Source organism: Poecilia reticulata, linkage group LG21, assembly GCF_000633615.1.
Source record: "Poecilia reticulata strain Guanapo linkage group LG21, Guppy_female_1.0+MT, whole genome shotgun sequence".
Classification (NCBI taxonomy): domain Eukaryota; kingdom Metazoa; phylum Chordata; class Actinopteri; order Cyprinodontiformes; family Poeciliidae; genus Poecilia; species Poecilia reticulata.
The window spans coordinates 1447188-1468539 of record NC_024351.1 but is presented as its reverse complement, the minus strand read 5'-3'; the positions used below and the strand labels follow the sequence as shown (position 1 = coordinate 1468539).

The window sequence follows — 21352 nt, the reverse complement described above, 5'->3', positions numbered from 1 at the left end:
GAACTAAATGACTAAATGAAACAATCTTTCCTGAGGTTTACAGTGAAACTTGAACCTCCTTTTTGCATCTTGACCAGAAAAAATGGACAAGTTTAGACCAGTGTCTGTTTTTAATTACAATTTAAAAATTGCCAAACTAAATTGTTTTAATAAGATAAATAAGATAAATAAGATAATAAGATAAATAAAAAAACAAAGCTAATTGGAGAACATTTTCTTTAATAATCTCATAACAAATATCAAAATTACAGATAATATGCAATATCAGTCAGACAGACAGTTTTAATATGCATACATTGGTCATGAGGTGTGCCTTCCTGTAGCTAAGATACTGAAAACATCTTTGAGGGTGAAATTATGTCAGTACAAAGACAGAGATGTGGGAAATGGGTGTAGAAAGCATTTACCGTTTCTTTACACTTAGCAAAATCAGTACAAACTACAGCATGAATAGGAATTAAAGCAGAAAACATGCAGTAGTGGAAATTTCATACACATGTTTAAACCTTTAACATGTGCCACATGAGAAAACATCCCCTGATTTTTACAGTTTTAAATGTTGCTGGTTAGCATGCTAGCAACCGCCCACAGTTAGCATGCTAATCTGGACTAGCTGCTACCAGCTAACCTTCTGAAATTCCTGCAATTAGACTTGGAAGTATGCAGTGGATATACAAATGCTTAGGGGTTTAAAATACTAAGGGATGAAATCAATTACTGGTAGCATGCAGCGGGTCATGAAAGAAGCCCTGAACTGTTTACTCTGCAGACTTAGCCGACAGGCATTGGGTGTTATCCACTTTTCTCTTGTTGTCCAATCCTGTAACTGATATGATAAACAGATTGCTAAAAACTTCATAACAAAAGTTGGATGGATGTCTGAGTAAAAAAAGAATAAAACAGTACAGAAGATTAAATCATACATCCAAGGACAGACACTGACTTCAAAAGGAAAAATGCATGAAGTAGCTTAAATCAAATAAATGGGTATGTAGAGGAAATTATGTTAAATTCAGTGGTTAAGGAGCAAAAGACCAAAATCAGACGTGAACAAAGATTAAGGGCAGCTGCTGTAAACAAACTGAGGATTATCATAACAGAACCAACTTCAAATATGTCCAAATTTCCATATAGTTTTGTTCGCATCCATTAAAAATTATCATTGCTTGTTGACATTCTCCAAAAAAGTCAACACAACCAAGTTTTCTATTGCTTCTTTTTCTTACTTTGTTATACTGAAGCTACTCTGAGCTTGTATCTCGTTTAGTGACGAGGTCTGGGTCAAGACATTTTAATTCCTTTGAATTTCATGGAGATTAATTCAATCTGTTGGCCTTTCTGGCGCACTGGGTTGGTGGGAGACTTTGGGCTTCTTTCAGGACCACTGACCTTTTGTTTTAGCTTTACCAGACAATAGCTGTCAGCAGTAATCTGAGTTCAAGAGAAGATGCACTAGGCTGCTCAAAAATCAATGTATATGGTGAAAAGAAGGTCATATAATGTGTACATCTCAACCCTACAAACTTTTGTTCGGTATAATATTAGATCTGAGGTTCATCTCCAAGAAATGTTCAGATCTCTGTGAACCTTCAGTTAAAAAAATCTTCAAGTTTGGGTCAAAATGAGCTTTCCTTCTCCACTAATCAGAAGAAATGCATGGGATCTTAGCAGCTTTAAGAAGCAGACGCTTTCTGGCCATCCGGTCCAATCATTCAACACTTTTCGACCAAACCAGTACAGAACCGTCTTCTGAAATACACCAATGGATGGTCATTCTATACGTAAGGGCAGCAAACAAAAGAACAGCTGGTTCTGGCCAGCTCTGACATGCCTGCACCTTCCCAGATTTCCTGGTGATGCTTACTGACGTACCACAGGTGAGGTCCGACTCTAGCACCAACTCCCTGCTTCATGAAAGTCCCATTGACAATGAGCCCAACATGAACAGTTTGAGAATATGACAGATATTTTCACTCACTGTGTTTGTGCGTGAACCTTTCTATCATTGATTGCTGAGATAACCAAGTCTCCGGCAGAGTATTTCAAATATCTCAGCAATGCAGAGGAGAATGGTGATCACAGTGAAAGTGTACATAGCACTGAGGAAGATGGTTTTTTCAAAGTGTTCAGGTACCATGCACTTAGTCACATTGAAGGCCTTCTCCAAGGAGCTGGCATCACAGACGTACACCGGGTGAACCTGAGGACAGCAGAGAGGTGTGAGGCAGTGGGTACGTTGGGTTTGGTTTATTCCACAAGGACCTGCAGTTCCAGGTCCAGACACAACCTTCGAAATCTAAGTCAAGCTGTTGCATTCTTATCAAAGACAAGTAACTTTCTGCACCAACTCTACAAAACAAGCCATATTTGTTCATGTATTAGCTAAAAGTTGTCAGAAATGGACAAACCTGAAAACCAAAGAGGTGGCTCTGTAGCCAGAAGGCGATGATTTCTAGAATGATGCGGAGCAGAACGGAGATAATGTAGAAGACGGTGTAGATGGGCCGTTCAAGAATTTCCTCTTGCTCTATATTCTTACAGGCGGCGTACAGGTGGAACCAAGCTCCAGGAACCAGGACAGTCACCAGCTGCAGCGCCCAGAAGACCTGCAGAGAGCAGAAACATAAAGGTATAAACAGGAAACACTGGGTGTTAGGGAGAAAGGTTGTTGCACCATGGTGTATAAGATAGCTGCGCCAACTCCCTGCAAACTACTAACTGCTTGAAGAATTTAATAGTTAGTAGAAAACAGTCGATAACCAAAACCTCCCAAATGTCAAACTTTATTCAACTGAAAGGTCACACCCTGTCAGCCATGTAAATTAGTGCTTTAATTTATTTGGAAACATTAAATTAGGTGTGCAACTGCTTTCAAGGTTAGCAAGGTGCTAAAGCACTAAGCTAGAAATTAGCTCCGCTACTAGTGCATTAGCAAAAGTGCGCTGCCTGCATCCTGCATGCAGGAAAAAAGTCACCTTGAACCGTCTGAGAAATTATAGCAGTTCTATCATTCCACCCTGGAAATAACTTAGGCCTAATGAATATGAGGGAAATGTTGAGGCCCATGATGAGGGAGTTGAAACATCTGACCAGTACTGTGTTTGAGGTTTGTGCTGAGATGTTTTCTCTGGTTCGTAGTGTTGCTTGGTCCCACCTGAGGTGTTATGGGTCTGAACTGGTTGTAGCAGAACAGGTTGAGCTCTCGTCGATCCGGGTCGCAGCTGAAGTGCAGAGCTTCATTCCCGTAGACCGCGAAGCCAAGAACACCCAGGAAGAACATCCGAACCGAGCCGAAGAACAGCGTGTGGAACTGGCCGATGACAGTGGGAGGCCTGAGCTGGAGCACAACCACAGACAGACAGACGGAGATCACTCAGAGGCAGAGACAGCGTTAAAATTGGTCATACTTGGAAGGTCCGGTTACTCTTTTTTCTTCTTTTTTACATTTTTTACAAGGTTCTGGTTACAAAACTGTAGAGATTATCTTTCACATCTCTCCTCTGTCTTAAAGTCCTGCAGATGTCTGTGCAGGGTTTTAGAATAATCCCCCTTCAGTAATGCTCATGTACTGCAAGTCAGCTACCTGAAAGAAAGCCATGCTTTCCCAGAAAGAAATAAAAATAAATGTAAGTTAGCTACTTTATCCACAACCAGCTAACTCAGTCTTTGTTGGAAGCAGACTTTTCCCGGCAGTGATCAGTAACAATCAAGATGATCAAAGTTGACAATATTTACTTTTACTGTGAGTTTTTCCATTTTGCATACAAAACGTCTGCTGATTTCCACAGATCGCTTTTAAAGTAATAACTGCTCTTCAGACCAACCTGCCTGTGAAACTACAACCACTCAAGGACGTTGCATCACGTTCTTTCTCAGGAACCATCAACTCAAAATAACTTTTGTTTGATTGAGGTGTTTTTTGTCTTTTATAGAAAAAGAGTTAATGCGCTAAAGGGGAAATGGAAATACATTTATTTAACAAATATAACAGATATAACAAACACGCTTTCCACTGGTAGATCTCTCTGCCTTACCAGAGGTATGAATTTAAATGCCAAGCCTCTGGCATGTAGTGGAGGACTCTGTCCATGTGAGCTTCATGCTAGCTTGCAACTTCTACATCCTGTTTATTACAGCTGTGTGTAACTTCAGCGATGGTCAAAATTAGGCTAGCCTGGTTGATTCACTTCAAAACAGCAGATGGAAAAATGTGTAATTAGCATTTTTCACTTTTCTAAAAGTTAACTCAAAATTTAAATGACAACTGGATGGAAACATGGCTAACATCTGATCCGATACAGCTGTAATCTGACTCTATGTCTGTATTTTAACTTCCCTTCAATCCACCATGTGGTGAATTCATTCGCTTTTTCGACTCTCGCGTCGAAAAAACATAATGTGAGGAAATTTGAATAAGGTTTTGCATCAGGTTTAGCTATAACAAGATAAACAGACGTTTTAACATCAGCTTGAATTTTAGTGTTTATACTTTTTCACTGTGGTGATTTAAAGGCAGACCAAAGCGAGCTTCAAAGTCCCTCTGCAGGGTGCTGGTTTGTTGGGTCTCCAAACTGCTCTTCTTACACATCATTTAACGTGAATTTCTCCTCCTCCGTAGATAATATGGCTTACAAACCTGATGTGTTCTGTAAGCTTTAACTTTAGTACCTGGTTGCATGTTCTCCAGTTTCAGTCATGCAGCTGGGTGAAAGCCGTAGATAAAAGCAGTTGGATCATGGTCTGATTAACATTGCGGCATTTTTACTCAGCTGTTAGAAAGAAGGAGAACCTGCTTTTGTCTGCCAGATAATCAGAGTCCCTGAGCTCTGATGGCTGAAAACAAAAAGCCATTCAGAGGAAACATTTCATCTCTTCAGCTGCTCCGCTCTGATACAACCACCATCTACCAGAAAACAGCAAACATGATGTCAACAGCAGGATAATGGCTCCTGCCTCATCTACTCACACATCCTTCGTAGAAGTTCTTGATGTAGTTTAAAGACATGATTTGCTGTGTGGCTCCGGGTGGCTCCGGGCCCTCGTGGCCAGGACTCCACAAACCTGCAGCTGAACTCTTCCACCTCTCTTTCTCTCTCCTGAAATCATGTAGCCTTTTATCTCCCCCTAAACACACTGACCCACTCAGTGGAAAAAACACAACAGGGACCAGGGGGCCAACAAAGAGCCAGGGGCGGGGGCCCTGGGTCGCCCGCGTTTTAATCCCTACTGGACCCTGTCAGCGAAAAAAGTCGTCCTGTGGAGCACAATGCACAGGAAACACCTGGTTATGTGAAACAACTGATGGGTTTATTCTTTATTTCTGTTAATCTGGAGCTTCACTCACTGAAAACAAGTTCAGATTTCAATAAATGATCTAAAAACTAAAAGCTTCCTGCACTTTATTTCAGAGGTTTGGTTGAAATGGAAACATGAGTCCAGCAGCATCAGCAGTCAAACACACACACACTCCTACTGCACACACACATCTGAGGTCCCAAAGATAGAGAGAAGAACCAGAACAAGACCAGAACCAGAACCAGAACCAGAAGAAGAAGTTAGTCACACACCAACCGGAATCCTGGCGGCGTGCTGTTCATTCCCTCTCTTTTTTCCCAAACACAGATCCCAGTTTCATCCCAGCTGTTGGACAGTACAGGTCAGACGAGCCTAAGTCACGTTACATGGAGGTGAGGTGAGCCACTTCCTGGCACGACTTTCAAAATAAAACAGAAGCAGAAATCTGCAGCTGCTAAAGTGAGTCTTTCTGCTCCGTTTAAACAGGAAGTAAGAGCTAAAACTGGCCTTCAGGTTCTAGACTCTGGTGAATCACAGGAAGAGGAAAATCCTGCAGAGACAATCTGAACTGAGTGCAAACAGGAACAGCAACATAAACGCCTCCGAGCAGCAGGGCTGCTTTCAAAGGAGCAGTGTGATGCGTTTACATGCATGGTGACATCATATAGCACAATCAAGCACAATCAAGTAACTATGTTACTTCAGTTGTTATGAAAATGCTACACATATCAAATATGAGTTAAAAGAAAAGTTACTTCATAACTTAGTGGTTTTAAAAATGGGCCAATCTCTCTTTAAAACCTCCTGCTCTTTCTGAAACAACATGTCTCCTCTATTAACCTTCTAACAACGTTTTCACCAGCGTCTCACTGAGCAGCAGCTCCTATAACGAGCTCAGCAGTTCCACCAGCTGTTTGCTAATTGCTGCCGGCTAGTCTGAAGGAGCCGAGTGGGGGAGTCATGTGGGAGTCGCTGCTCTGTGGGGCAGAAGCCCGGTAGCTTACAAACTGCAGCTCAGAGGAGGAGCTGCGCCTCGAAGGCGGGGCTACGACCAACCAGGTGTTTTGCACAGCTGTATGGTTGCCATGGAGATTAAAGGATTCCTCAAACATGCTAGAAGGAAACAAGGCAATGCTACACTGATAAGGGATTAGCATTATAACATAATGTACAACTCAGAAAAGTCGAGTTTACATATTACTGCCCCTTTAAGCAACTTCTTGGGTGTCACACTTGAAGCTTTCTGAACTGACAGATTGGATCTTTAATCAGTCAGAACATTCAGCAGAGATCCAACTCGTCCCACCTCTGACTTTAACCATCTGTGACAGAATCAGACCCACTCGGTCGGTTAAAGTCTCATTAAGCAGCGAGACAGAAAGCTCCCAGATGGAGTCCTTCATCTCCAAGAAAACTTGGACGAAGGTGAGAAATAAAAGAAGTTTTCTCTGTTCTCAAGTTCTCCTGATCACATTCTGCAGGTGTCACCAGGACGGGGAATTATTTCTGGACACCAAACAGATTCTTGGTCGTGGCGCAGAGCTTCTCCTCTACATGCATGCGATAAAAACCATGCTGCACATTTAATCCCAAGGTGAATTATTGCAGACAGAGAACCTGCTGAATTTGTAAAACACACACAGGCTCTTCATACAGACTCACGAAGGCGTAATAAATCACAGCTATTGCTTATTTGCACATTTTATGTCTAAAGGTACCAGATTCATCAAAAACATCCCAACATCCACATTAATATGCGGCTTTAGAGTCAGCAGCAGGAAAATCACATCTTCAGGAAAACAGACTTTGCTGCTTTTACATCTGCTTCTGTGAGGATTCAGGTTTCTGCACGGCTGGACTTTGGTCACACTTCAATATTCATCAGACAATCCAAAGGGAGAAATGGAGCAGGAAGCTGGGCAGACAAAAGGTAGTGCTGCACCACAGCAGAGAGGCTTTTTTTTTTTACCTGAATCAAACCTGATCTGTCTACTGTAGTTCTGGATCCAAACAGAAAGCAGCAGGTTTACAATGCTGCCCCTAGTGGCTGCATTTCTGTCCCCTCTGAGCTGCAGCAGCATATGAACCCAGAGAAAACAGCAAAACCACCAGCCAGGTAAAAAAAAGTGAACAAAGCCAACATGCTCTGCTTAGATCAAACCAAAATGAACATTTCTAAATAAATATAAAACCCTGAAGAGAAAAAAACAAAACAACATCTTTATGACACACGGTGGTGGCAGCATCATGCTGTTGGAACAGAAAGATGGATGGAGACTTGAAGACTTGATGCTGGGCTGGAGCTTCACCTTCCAGCAGGACAACCACCCTAAACCTCCATGGTTTAGATCAGAGCCGATTCATGGGTTAGAATGGCCTAGTCAAAGTCTAGACTAGCGGTTCTCAACGTGGGCAAATGAAACTAAATGGAAATGAATGAAGAACAAAATGCAAGAATAAACTAAGAAACTAAAGTAAATACAGAGGAATAAACTGGTATGGCAAGACCTTTAGAGCATTAATTAATACAGAGACTGTATGGCAAGAATAAACAGACACTATTTCCAGATAAAAGATAAAATAATATTGTTGAAGTGCCATGGGCAGGGGCGCAACTACACATTATTCAGGTGGATGCGAAAACATAAATCGGCGCCCCCCACAAAGAAGCGTAGAAACATACGCTCCCCCCCAACCCCCTTCCTCCAGACCCCAACCCCCCTCCTCCAGACGCCGATACATTTACCCCGTTATGTGCGCGAGGTGAAGGAGTGTACGGGAAAACATAATCGGTGCGCCGATTCAAAACATCTACAATAATGATAATAACATTAATGATAAAATAATTGTCAGTGCAAGTAGCCTACAAATTCTTTGGTGGGGGGCAGTGAGGGACCTGGATAAAGGCTGGGGGGGCGCTGGCCCGAAAAAGGTTGAGAAACACTGATCTAGACCTAAATCCAACTGAGAATGTCTGGTAAGATTTGAAAATTGATCTTCACAGACATTTTGTTTCCAATCTAACTAGAGCTTGGTTTATTTTTAAAAGAATGGGGGAAACTTTTTAATCTTCTGTTTTTAAGATTTATTTTAAAAAACACGACAGAATAATGGCTCTGCAGCAAATAACCCTTTAACGGAGCATCAGGCTGGGATTTCTTTATTTTCAAACGACGAGAATGAAGTCATTATTATGACAGTAACAATTATCACAAAATGTTAGGAGAAAAAAAAAGCTGTTTTAGTGATAAAAAAGAATAATGATCATGTTTTTATCACTGGAACCTCAAGAAGGAATTCAGATTACAACAGAAATGTTCCAGCGGGGCGATTCCTGGAAAAACCCATAGAACAACAACAAGAAGCAAAGCCAAGAAAGAGCTGCGCGCGCACACACACACACACACACACACACACACACACACACACACACACACACACACACACACACACACACACACACACACAGCTGGGTTCCAATATAAACATGCAGTAAATAATGAACCAGTCTCTTCGCTCCACAACATGACAGCAGTTTTAAGAACGAGATTTTTCTCCCGTGACTTTCTGTGGTTCATCCTCCTGATTTATTGAGAAGCACGTGGGAAACGAGCTGAATGAAGCGCGCGCACAGCAGAGAGGGAGGCAGCTCTCCAACAGGTGCATCCTCTTCCTCTTCCTCCTCCTCCTCCTCCTCCTCTTCCTCCTGCTCCTCTTTACGCGCTCAGCTCCCTGCCTCTGCTCACTCTGCGGCTCAGACCTGCAGCCCTCAGATCAAGTGTCGCTCCAAACTTTTCTCTCCGCTCTCAGGCTGATCCAGCTGCACCACCGCGCTGGTTTTACGCGCAGCAGCTCCTGCAGCTGGAGCTCCCCTCCTCCCCAGCATGGATGACGAGTTCCTCTCCAACCTCTCCCCGGCTCCACCCGGAGACCCCGAGGCGTTGACCCCCAACTCCACCGCGGAGCCCGGCTGGTGGGGGGCCTCCGACGGCGGGGAGACGGTGCACTTCGTGGTGCGCTGCGTCATGACCTCTGTCTACATCCTCATCATCACCGTGGGTCTGCTGGGGAACATCATGCTGGTGAAGATCTTCATCACCAACAGCGCCATGCGCAGCGTGCCCAACATCTTCATCTCCAGCCTGGCTGCGGGCGACCTGCTGCTGCTGGTCACCTGCGTGCCCGTGGACGCGTTCCGGTACTTCTCGGAGGAGTGGGTGTTCGGCGAGGCGGCGTGCAAGCTCATCCCCGTCATCCAGCTCACCTCGGTCGGCGTGTCGGTGTTCACGCTCACGGTCCTCAGCGCGGACAGGTAGGAGGACCCGGTGAACTCCGGAACAAGTTTTATCTGCTGGAAGGAAAATCTGCAGGAGTTCTGATGGTTAACAGGAAATCCAGAGATGTGAAATGTTTGCTCTCCTCTTTGAGCCGCTTCAGCTTTGCATGCGATTTTCCTAAAAATAGAAAATGATGGAATCAGCTTTTAATTAAGAACTGAAAAAATATCACCGCTATATTTACAGTTTGGATTAAATTAATAATTTGACCCTGTGTGGATATTAAAAAAATCCAGAATAAATTCAGATTTATGTTCCTTATTTTTTTTGTTCTTTGTTTTTTGCCATAAACACAAAACTCGACTTTCATTCCTGCTCCTGGTTTCTAGTTTCACATCATCCACATTTCAAAGCTCCAGCTGAAAGCGTCAGTAAAACGTTTTCACCCCCTTTTATCGAATCATCAACAATAAAATCTGGCCTTTTTCCCCCCACAAAAACATAAATAATAAAAAAAAAACTTTCAATATCAAAGTGAAAGTGATTTCTACAAAATAATTACATAAAAATATGTAACACAAAAGGGGTGATTGCATAAATATTCACTTCCTCCAGGTCAGTATTTGGTGTGGATYGGTCTCACTCAGGCTCCTCTGCTCTGCAGTTTTCCTCCATTCTTCCTGCTGAACTGTTAAACCTCTGTTAGGTTGATTTGGATCAGCTGAGAACAGGTCTGGGCTTTGACTGGGCCACTCTGGAACCTCCACCTTGTTGCTTTAGCAGGATGCTCTGTGGAGTCGTTTTCCTGTGTAGTTACGTTTTCTGAAGCCGTCCGATGGAAACAAACTCCAGGATCTCCTGATATTTTGATGCTTGCTGCGTGTTGGAACCTGTCGGCCACCGTAACGTCGTGCAGTACAACACTTCCACCAGTAGTGAAGCAGTCCACAGCATGACGCTGCCACCGCCATGCTTGACGGTTGATACGTTGCTTTTAGGTTTTAAAATCTCACTTTGACTCTTCCAAACATTGTTCTTGTCATTTTGGAGGCGTCTGGATGATGATCCAGAAAAAGCTTCTGGAATGATCCAAGACTCGACTCCATGATTATTAAACATCTTTAGAAGGAAACCAAGCAGTTTAACTGAACTTTACCAATTTCACAAGGAAAAACGAAAAGAATTAAGATTGTTGGTGGCAACAAAAAGTGAGGATATGTGTATATTTGAGCTTGTTCAGCCCAGAGACAACAAATGAACAAATCACTCAAAAAATGATGAAATTGGTCTGAAGAAGACATTGTAACCCAAACAGCCATGCAGAAACATGGCTGTTTGGGTGAGAAACGTCTTCTTCTTAGACGTTTCTCAAGGCTTTGTGTTTGTTCCTGGTGGATCAATCCATCTTCAGTCCATTATCTGCTGCTTCTTCTTCGTTCTCCTCTAGTTGTCCTTCATTGATCTGTTGCTCTTTAAATCTGTGCCGACCAAAAAAGTTGAAAAAGAATTTAAAACTTTAGTATATCATCTTTTGCTGAATTTAAGGTTTGGATGAATGAAACATTTACAGGACAGACGATCGAGTGACTCGGCTTCTTTAGGTTTTATTGTTTGTTCCTCTGCTGGTCGCTCGCTGGTTGCTGCTCAGAGTAATGAGGATGTTTGTTCTTCTCCTGTCTGGATTCCAGCAGCATGATGAAGTCATCAGAATCGGCTCGGGCTCTGCTGGTTCTCATCCTCCTGGTTTCCTGCGGCGCCTCAGCTGGGATTCTGCTCTCTCTCTCCAGCTGAGACAAGTTTACACCAGAAACTGTTTGTTTTCACTGAGCAGTGATTCAGAAACTCGCCGGTTTTTCTCCTGCTGGCTGATTTTCATGCAGCTGCTGCGAATCTCTCACATATTTTACCAGTTGATTTGAGTCTAAGTACATCTGATACATTCCTGGGAGATTTTATTATATTCATTTAAGTAACATAAATTTAAAAAATGGGATAAAGTTGCAGATCAGTCTGGATATTTATTGAAGAGAAGTTTTTCCTTCTGTTCATTTAACATAATAAATGTTTATCATGAAACAAAGTTAAACTTTAATCCAAAACAAAGACAGTTTTGTAGTAAAAACTCATAAAAGAATTGAAATGAAAAATAACTTTTGTAGCAGCAGAGCATTCTGGGAATTGCAGTATAAATGGTGCCTTCAGTTCTAACAGACATTTGGAGTTTTTTTCATTGGCCAAATATGATCATGCTGTGGACCACATTCAGCCCACGAGCCTAATTTTGAACCCTATGACTTATAAAACTAGCTTTTAGATTCTCTTCATGGAGATTTAATTCAAATAAAAATAAAATACAAATACCACATCAGAACAAAGAAAATTAATTTTGTATAAAAAAAATTAAAACCAGTTTATGCACAACATGAACATGCATAAGACTCCTGATTTAAGTGTTTGTCCATGTCAATGGAAAGTTAAGTGGAAGGAAAAATCTAAGAGAAACATTCCATATTTATTGCATTAAGATAATCCTTATTTTATATTATTGTAACATTTGAACTTTTAGTTTTCATCAAATGTAAACCAAAATTCTTAAAAATATATCGAGCTGTAGTGCCTGAAAATGAACGTAATGGTTTTGTGTAATTTATTACTTTTATTTTTACAAAAAATAAAAATAAAAAAACAATAATTGAAGTTGATCTAAACGCCAAACTGAACATTTCTGTTTTCTGTCGGCCTCCTTCAGGGAGGATCTTCAGAAGCTCAGAGCAGAAATAAGAAATAAAACTTAATTCTTCTGGGCTGCACAGTGGTGCAGTTGGTAGAGCTGTTGCCTTGCAGCAAGAAGATTCTGGGTTCGATTCCCGGCCCCGGTCTTTCTGCATGGAGTCTCCATGTTCTCCCTGTGCATGGTGGGTTTTCTCCAGGTACTCTGGTTTCCTCCCACAGTCCAAAACATGACTGTCAGGTTGATTGTCCTCTCCAAATTGCCCCTAGGTGTGAGTGTGTGTGTGCATGGTTGTGTGTCTCTGTGTTGCCCTGCGACAGACTGGTGACCTGTCCAGGTGACCCCGCCTCTCACCTGGTACGCCAGCTGGAGAGGCAGCAGCACCTCCTGAGGGACAAGGGTGTAAGAAAATGGATGGAACTTAATTCTTAGGTTTTCTGGAAATGCTGTTAGACATTTTCCAGAAGATCTCTGTTTGTAAGTGGAAAGAACTGGATGTTCAGTTTGTTCTGACTGAACTGAAAAAAATCTGCATTCATCGCATGAAACTTAATGAAAAGAGTTTATCCTAACCAGATAATAAGATTGCACTATAATCTGTTAGCATTAAAGACATTGTGTCAGGAAGACAGATTGGTTTGATCAGGTCCATCATTCTGGGCGGCGTTGTAACGCAGAACAACAGCAGGATAATAATAATAATAATAATAATAATAATAATAATAATAATAATAATAATAATAATAATAATAATAATAATAATTGTAGATGTGAGATATGATGAGGAGAAAAATGGCACAAAAGAAACAGTGGATGAGAGGACAGAGTGAATCAGTTCTACAGGAGAGCCGGAGCTGCTCTGCTGTTTGTGATGCTGCAGCAGAACAAACGGAGCCTCCAGGCTCAGCAGACAGAGTTCAGTGCTGCAGGTGATGAATCACCGGCTGGAGGTTCGGCTCCACGAAGAGGTGGAGCTCATGTTCCTCAGCAGGGGGCCGATCGGTCAGAGGACGACATAAATCAGCTCATTGCTTCTCCATAAATCAGAGCGTATCTAAGGTGGGATTCATGTTTTAATGGGTCTGGAGGAAATAAGAGCAACATCATTAATGGTTTGTTCAGCTCTCTTAGACTTTGACTGGGACGTTTCAGCTCAGGTCATTTTGTCATGTTGCTTTAGAGAGCAACATGACAAACCACGGCTGCACAGTGGCGCAGTTGGTAGAGCTGTTGCCTTGCAGCAAGAAGGTTCTGGGTTCGATTCCCGGTCCTTCTGCATGGAGTCTCCATGTTCTCCCTGTGCATGGTGGGTTTTCTCCAGGTACTCCGGTTTCCTCCCACAGTCCAAAAACATGACTGTCAGGTTAATTGGCCTCTCCAAATTGCCCCTAGGTGTGAGTGTGTGTGTATGGTTGTGTGTCTCTGTGTTGCCCTGTGACAGACTGGCGACCTGTCCAGGTGACCCCGCCTCTCGCCCGAAACGTTAGCTGGAGAGGAACCAGCAACCCTCCTGACCCCACTGAGGGACAAGGGTGCAAGAAAATGGATGGATGGATGGATGCTTCAGAGAAAATACGTTTTCTCATTTAATCTTTCCAATTCACTTGACATTTAACATTTAACATGTGCTCTCCTAACTAACCCCCAAACCAACTTTATTTTGCAGATAAACAGTATAAACTTTAAGGTGCTTTAAGGTGTTTATAGAAGAAATATAAGATATAGAAAAATCCTTTGTTGTTCCACAATGGTAAGATTTCATAGAGGCAATAACAGCAGATTCACACAAAGATGAAACGTAAAATAGTTATAAAAACAGAATAAAGAATAAAAATTTAAACTTAAATATTGTGCAGTTATATAAGAAACTCCATTAAAAGTATTTATGTTTCTGTACAAACTGTCAATAATTTAAACTTGTTTCCTTCTTGCTCTAAAAGTGTCTCAGTGCTGCCCTCTTTGGGTTGAAGACTGGCTACTACAGTTTAATTTTCCTATTGGTTCCAGGAGGAAAATAAAACCATCTCAGTCAGATATACGCCCCCTGGTGGCGAGTCAGGAGTTGGAATAGGAGTTGGAATAGTTGTCGTCCATCTGCAGCGTTTTTCAGGCTTGAATGTGTGAGATTCATTTTCACTTCTTCACTTCTGCCAATCCACAAATGTGCAGAAAGCAGCGCTGTTTGTTTTGTTTAGCTTTTCATCACTTCTGCTAACTTTGAAAATGTTTCACACACATATTTTCCCCTAAAAAAAAAATTCTGGGTAAATTCTAAGTGTTAATTTTCCTAGCAGTCGTGTAAAGTTTAAGTTAAATAAAGTTTGACATCTGTGTTGAAGTTTGTGGTTATTGACCATTAAACCTGTTTTTTGACGGTACACAATCAGCCACAAAGTTAGCAATACTCAACAAATATAAAACTGAAATTATGACTTAAAGATCTGCTCAAAGCATGACTTCGTAAAGCTCAAATCACACATGTAGGAGAGTAATGACATGTTAGGACGTTTTGTTGTCATATGGTGGGCAGCAGTCTGTTTTAATTTAGCGTTTTAGCATTTTAGCATCAGCTTCCATTAAATTCCATGYTGTTTACTGTTTATGATTTGTGCTTTAGGGTTGCACAAGCTAATGTTTTTGTCAGCGGTGCTGCAGGTCTGCTCAGTTCCTGCAAAGCAACTGGTGCTTCCACATGTTGCCGAAGTCTCCAGTAACAAAGAAGAAGTTGATAGATTAGGGTTAGCCATTTTATTTTAAGAAAAGTTGATTAGGAGGTGTGAAAAATACAAAAAAAAATAGAGCAACAAAGTGAGAAAGTTGACATAAGTCTTTGTCTCGCCCTGACCGCTTGGTGTGAGGCTGTGCATTAATTAAATCCCTCCAACATGTCTGACCAACTTTCTGACTGTACAGCCAAAGATTTAGAGAAATGGCAAAAGCAAATGAGGTGGATTAGTTACTCGGATGATACGAGTTACGACCACATTTAATTTTCCTTTGAGACAAGTCAAAGGAGACGGTTTGACATTAATGTCTTCCCACTGGCACATCTGTAGGCTGCAGAGCATCAAACACTCAAAACCTCTGATTCTGTTTGAATGTTTGCTGTATATGTTGGTATGAATTACAAACTGTGCTGAAGGTAAAACCACCTGTAGCATCATTTATTCTCGGAGCACTTGCATCCATCTGGTGTCACCTCATTTACTGCAGGCAAATGTAAAACAGAGAGCTTAAAATATTCAGAATCAGAGCTACCTGGGGCTCCTGGAGGCCCCGAAGTCCTACAGGAAGCTCAGAGGTTCTTTAAAAGTCATTTATCAGCGTTACTAAAGGCACAATAAAAGTCTTGAAATAGATAGAAGAAAGGAGCCAACGAAAGCTACAGGGAGTCGTCTCCTTTGTTTCATCAGTTCCTTTCTTTATCACATTTCCAAGGTTGATTGTTTTCTCCCCCAAAGTTTCCTCCTGACTACGTAACTCCATCTTACTGCAGATCTCTGATGGATACTTACAACCTTTTGGCTCATTTATGGTTTAAAATCAATGCAAGTCGTGCTGCATTCAAGGACATCAGGAAAAAGGCACCACAGCCATTCAACATGACATTTAAACCACAAAAATACAATAATGACACATAGAAATATCAGAATAATTAGTTTTAAATCATGTAGTAAAGCATTAAGTAACACTTTGGTCATGTCATCACCTTGTTCTGACTCCTCCCTGCATCAACGTCCGCCTCGCTAATGAACGACAGAGAAAATCTGGAATCAAATCAGCAGAGGCGTCTAATGAATCGTATTATCTGAGTTCACGGTGAGTAAATCACATTCACAGTGACGTGTGGGTCACAGATGCCAGGGTCRATTATTGGACCGTTCGTCTGGAAAAAAGCCACGCGCGGCTTTATGTGAAGTATGGAGATGCTGCAAACAGCAATGACTTTAATATGTAAATAAATACATACATAAAAAGGATCAAACAGCAGCTGGAAATAAATGTTAAATTCTCATTAAATCACTAGATAGAAAGTGATGTTTATTTATATGAACTTAATCTGCCTCATAATCTGTCAAAATGTATCAAAAACCAGTTATTTACTGGTTACATTAAACTGTTTATCTCTGATTTATGTAAATAAGAAACAAGACTAAAATAAAACAAAACTCTCATTGCCTTGAAGTGGTTTCTGACTGATCACTTTTCAGATTTTATCCCCCATCACCATGTTTATCCATGTTTTTCTTCTAATATGTTTCCCAAATTTAAAGCTGCAGAAATATGTGCAGTAAATTCCTGGTGAATCTTTGAATTTATATTTAAGTTTAGGATGTAGTTAAATCTCGATGCAGAATTACTCAAATAATTCCCTTTACATATTCATATTTACCAAGTGACATTTTGTTCCAGTCAACCAACATCAGCTGGGTCAGTTTAGTGGATGACTTTGATCTTTATTATATTTTGTCTTATTTGTGTTTTATTACCAACAATCCAAACGGTTTTCACGCACTTTCCACTTTGTCCCTGTTTTCTAACCAGCGCCCCCTGTAGGGACGTCAGTGAGTTTCTCTGCTCGGGTTTCTTTGCCCTGCTGGATCAGAAACCAGCAGGAAGTCTGACTTTTGTGCGATTTCACAGCAAGGAGCTGAAATGAGACAAAGGGCGTCCAGAGCTCAATATTTCATAGAGAATTAGGACGTTAATTACTAATCAAGGCCGTGTTTGATGCGTCAGAGCCTGTCATTGGTTATTAATGATCAGCCAGCGCTCAGACAGACTAATCAGTGATCAGCAGTAATGACGTGACGGTCAGACAGGAGATCACGTCTCTCACGGCGCAGTGGAAGCAGACGCAGCGCGCAGAACACGCTGTGCGTAAACCTCTGTGCGTCGTAAATGTCCGTCCGGTGAATTGTTGAATGAGCCCAACAGGCGGCTGAGCGCATCAGTTAAAACTCTGACAGCAGAGAGGGACGGCGCACAGACAGCGGGGGGATTTACAGCCGGCCGGTTCCGATCCGATCGGATCATCAGATGCAATAAAATGATCCAGCGATGTGTGAAAATATCATTCCCTCCCACGTTTAACGTTCTGCTGCCGGTCCATTAAGTCAGCTGGATTTATCCTCTGTGGAGAAAACGTCCTGCGCCTGCAGGTTTTATTATTCCTCCTGAACGGACATTTAAGTGAAAGAAGCTGATTGTGACTAATTTAATCAGCTCCGTCAGACGCGTCAGTGTCAGCTCGGTTATTTCATCTGAGCTTCTTCTTCTTCTCTGCCTGCTCCTCTGATTTAAACATCATAATCCATGTTTATTGTGGACAGACTCTGAGCAAACAGAGCGGTTCCACCAGCGTGTCCTTCATTGATAGATATATCAGATCTAGATCCTTGCATGTTGTTTTTTACAGCCAGAAATTACACGCATGCGCACAACGCTGGAGGGCAAAAATATTATTTTTCATGTACTCCACAGCCGCTGACAAAATGAAACTTGGAGATGGATCATTCATTTGGTGCATTAAGCCACAGCGAAGGTAAAAAATAACACATTAAAGAACTCAAAAGCTTTTTTTTTCTCGCTCTCTGTGTCACTACACGCAGACTCGTTGCCATAGCAACTGAGAACAACGCCACTTTACGTTTGAGAATTCAACACCATAAAACACTCAAACATTTCCCACACAATGAACAGAACATTCAGTCCGTCACAGTTTTATGTGTTCAGGATTGGTGTTTATTTTGTGATTATTAATAAGTGATCGCTGTGGTAGATTAGCTAACGCTGCTATTAGCTAAGCTAACACAGCGGTTAGCTTAGCTCATTTAAACACCTGCTCTGCTGATGTTCTGTCAGAGTTGGTCGCCACGTTTTAACTGAACCCAAACCCACAGAATTCCACGTAACATGCAGTACTGGTGGAACCGGACCGAACCGAACCGTGCCGTTCCGCTCYATGCCAGACCCTGCAGTGCGAAAAGGGCTACCCTTCCCTCTCCATCGCTTCTTTTTCTCTCTAAATTAAAACTTTTTTTACTCACCTTCTTATTGCCTTTGTGTTGACAATTAGTAGCAAAGYACTGTGTTCCTTTTTCTCTTAATATGTCCTGCATAAGTTTAAGATTTAGCGCGTTATATTAGCATTGCTAGTCACTGTTAGCTAGCAGCTTTTTGCCCTCCAGCAGGGAGACGGGGCATCTTGACGTCACGCTGCAAAGGGTCCAGTCCATGTAACATGCACCAGATTTAACCTTTCACATATTTTAACTCTGAGTTATGAATCTATTATTTTTCCCACAACATTTGTCGCTGCCACAACTCCTGACTGTAACTATGAATCTGCAGCGGTTTCACTGCCACTTATGGCTTATTCCCTCCAGTTTGTCMCAGCAGACTCCGCTGTGCGTCAGGTTTAATACCTGAGAAGATTAATGCTGAGGGGGAGCAGTGAGTCAGTGCTGCTGACATACAATATTTATGTGCATCTCATTGGAAAACATTGAATATGTCAAATCTCTGAAGGCTTGTCTGAATTTTAATGATGTCACGGGGAAGAAGAAGAGTGGCTCAGGTTTCCAGGTGTGTTAATTATTCAAAACTCCAGCATCTGTTTTAAGAAATGAATTACTTCGATTTTTAAACTCTGACATTTACAGCTATGGAGGGTTTGAAAGAAAGAAATAAGTCAGTTAGAATGGAATTGCTGGAAGAAAGTTAATGCAAAAAAAGCTCGACTGGATTTTCTAGGACTGAACTTTTCACCTATTGGTTATAAAGTCAACACGTTATAACGTATGGGAGGTTATTTACAGGCTGCTTTTATCAACTTTAAATTAAATATTAAACAATWCATAGTAAATATTAACAAATAAAATAGTTCCAACAGCAAAAAAAGAACAAAAAGCATCAGAAGAAATCATTCAATACATGAACAATTGACACAATAATTGAGAATCAATCATTATTTAATTAATTTAATTGACCTTTATTAATAAGTGCAGCTATAATAAAAAAAAAAAAACATTTGATTCTGTGCTCCAGGTTTTATAAATGAAGAGAAATAAAATCTTCTGATGACTTAAATTTCAGATTAAATGACAAACTAAGAGCCACTCTGCTTGTTTCGGGTTTCACTCGAACTGACGGACTTTCCTGCATGTTTCTTGTSGCTGTTTTTTAAACATGACTCTCCTGGGGTGAAGAAAACGGGACCTGGCATGCATGTTTGCAGAAAAGGTCAGAGTTAAGTGTCACATCGGAAAGCAGATGAACATTTCAGACTCTTCATGAACACAGAGTCTAGTTAAATCCTCCTCTTGACCTTCAAAGGAACATCTGMAGGTTTTAAGATACCCAAAACATSCCTTTATTTTATTAAAATGTACAAATWGGCAGGTTTAAATTTAAACTGGTTCATATTCTGACGCCAACTTTTAGTCTCTGGTTGTTTCATCAGTTTCCAGTTGATGTTCGGTCTGAGCCAAGTGGCGACGCGTCTCAGTTGGTTTTACACTCATTTAGACTGAATTCAGCTTATTGTGCACAGWAATTACAACCAATGAAATCTGAACTGGCTGCACAGTGGCGCAGTTGGTAGAACTGCTGCCTTGCAGCAAGAAGGTTCTGGGTTCAATTCCCGGCCCTGGTCTTTCTGCATGGAGTCTCCATGTTCTCCCTGTGCATGGTGGGTTTTCTCCAGGTACTCCGGTTTCCTCCCACAGTCCAAAAACATGACTGTCAGGTTAAYTGGCCTCTCCAAATTGCCCCTAGGTGTGAGTGAGTGTGTGTGTGCATGGTTGTTTGTCCTGTGTGTCTCTGTGTTGCCCTTTGACAGACTGGTGACCTGTCCAGGTGACCCCGCCTCTCGCCCGGTACACCAGCTGGAGAGGCACCCCACTCAGTGGGGTCACCCCTCCTGACCCCACTGAGGGACAAGGGTGTTAGAAAATGGATGGATGGAAATCTGAACTGGATCTGTTTACATGGCAAACAGATCCGTTCATATCAAACAAGCCCAGCGCCATGGAGAGCCGTTCATACATCCAATATGACTCCAGCTAAAATACAATASAGTCATGTTTGGTTTATGATGCTAATATGAAAGAGATGGTAAATTAAACAGAGTTGGGAGGAGAAATTATGCAGCTTGTCAACATGAGATCAAGTTTATGATGACAGGAGTAGATTTTGTGTAAAGCTAATTGGGTCTCAGAAAGCATTAAATTCATCATTTAGCCTCTGAAAGTGTTTATGTTGATGCTAGAATTACCCACTATAACAGCTTTATGRGTATTGATCACTAAATCAGATACAAACTATGAGAATTGATCTAAAGCTTCAGAGCAAAGGCCTGGTGATGATGCAGAACCATGATAAGCTAATCAGTGGTTCTGTTAACTGCATGCTCAGCAGAAACTGGATAAGAAATCAAGCTGCAGGAAAGTGTWAAACTACAGCCTGGAAGCTGAATTTACTCATTTTCCATTCTGTCTTATTTGACAGTTTTTAYATTAAGTGTTTTCCTGGACGTCACCCAGACAACCAGCAGTTGAATGAAGAAATGCTGCTAAACATGTTGCAGTTTTTACTGTTTTAATGTTTTCATGAATGCTTGGGAAGGAATGAGTTGCAGAGAAAGCTGAATCAGAATCAGTGTTAATGGTCAGAGGTGATTTGACAGCATGCAGAGATTAAGTAAAAATATATAAAAGTGGAAAAGGTCAGTCAGTTTTAGGTTTTGCTTCCCAGCAGAGTAGCTGGCAGGCTGGGAGGCATTCATAGTGTTCATCAGAGAGCCTGAGGGAAAAACTGTCTGGTTTTTACAAACTGCAGCTGAAGGAAAAAGTCCAAACAGCGTCGGTGTGTGAGGACCAGCTCAGGTCCAGAGGAATGTTCTGTCCTTTTCTGAGCAGAACTTCCCCTTTATAACACACTAACAAGGTGCAGACACCAACCTTCCCAGTGATGTACATTAAACCTGAGCTGCAGGTCCTGCAGCAGCAGCAGCAGCAGCAGCAGCAGCAGCAGCAGCAGCAGCAGC

The 21352-nt window shown here is 41.6% G+C and overlaps 2 protein-coding genes across 6 annotated transcripts in view; one reads left to right on the top strand and one right to left on the bottom strand.

The window, feature by feature from the left end:
* Positions 1 to 211: 211 nt before the first annotated feature.
* LOC103457176 (gap junction epsilon-1 protein-like) lies at positions 212 to 7727 on the bottom strand. Of its 2 annotated transcripts, none has more exons than XM_008397141.2 (4): positions 4967 to 7727; positions 3155 to 3337; positions 2409 to 2606; positions 212 to 2200 (listed from the first exon to the last, which is right to left on the bottom strand). In XM_008397141.2, exons 1-4 carry the CDS (start codon positions 5003 to 5005, stop codon positions 2003 to 2005), a joined length of 618 nt encoding a protein of 205 aa, XP_008395363.1. In that variant the 5' UTR covers positions 5006 to 7727; the 3' UTR covers positions 212 to 2002. The 2 variants fall into 2 exon arrangements, with proteins under 2 accessions (XP_008395363.1, XP_008395364.1); XM_008397142.2 differs by having other exon boundaries at positions 5568 to 7727.
* Positions 7728 to 8215: 488 nt separating this feature from the next.
* The window catches only part of nmbr (neuromedin B receptor), a 45949-nt gene continuing 32812 nt past the window's right edge, over positions 8216 to 21352 (top strand). For 3 of the 4 annotated variants that reach the window (XR_001776128.1, XR_001776129.1, XM_008397144.2), the window contains exon 1: positions 8221 to 9607. Coding sequence is in view for 2 of the 4 variants with exons in the window: in XM_008397144.2 (XP_008395366.1) it covers positions 9180 to 9607 (428 nt within the window). In the remaining 2 variants the exon portion in view is untranslated. Of the gene's footprint in view, positions 9608 to 21352 lie in introns of all 4 variants that reach the window. The other variant, XM_008397145.2, reaches the window with a different exon arrangement.

What these genes read in the sequence shown, in the direction of transcription:
- LOC103457176 (XM_008397141.2), bottom strand. Translation starts at nt 5,005, where the DNA reads ATGTCTTTAAACTACATCAAGAACTTCTACGAAGGATGT. An exon ending in TCAGACCCATAACACCTCAG is followed by an intron (nt 2,607 to 3,154) that starts GTGGGACCAAGC and finishes TGCTCTCTGCAG; the next exon opens with GTCTTCTGGGCGCTGCAGCT. An exon ending in GCCACCTCTTTGGTTTTCAG is followed by an intron (nt 2,201 to 2,408) that starts GTTTGTCCATTT and finishes TGCTGTCCTCAG; the next exon opens with GTTCACCCGGTGTACGTCTG.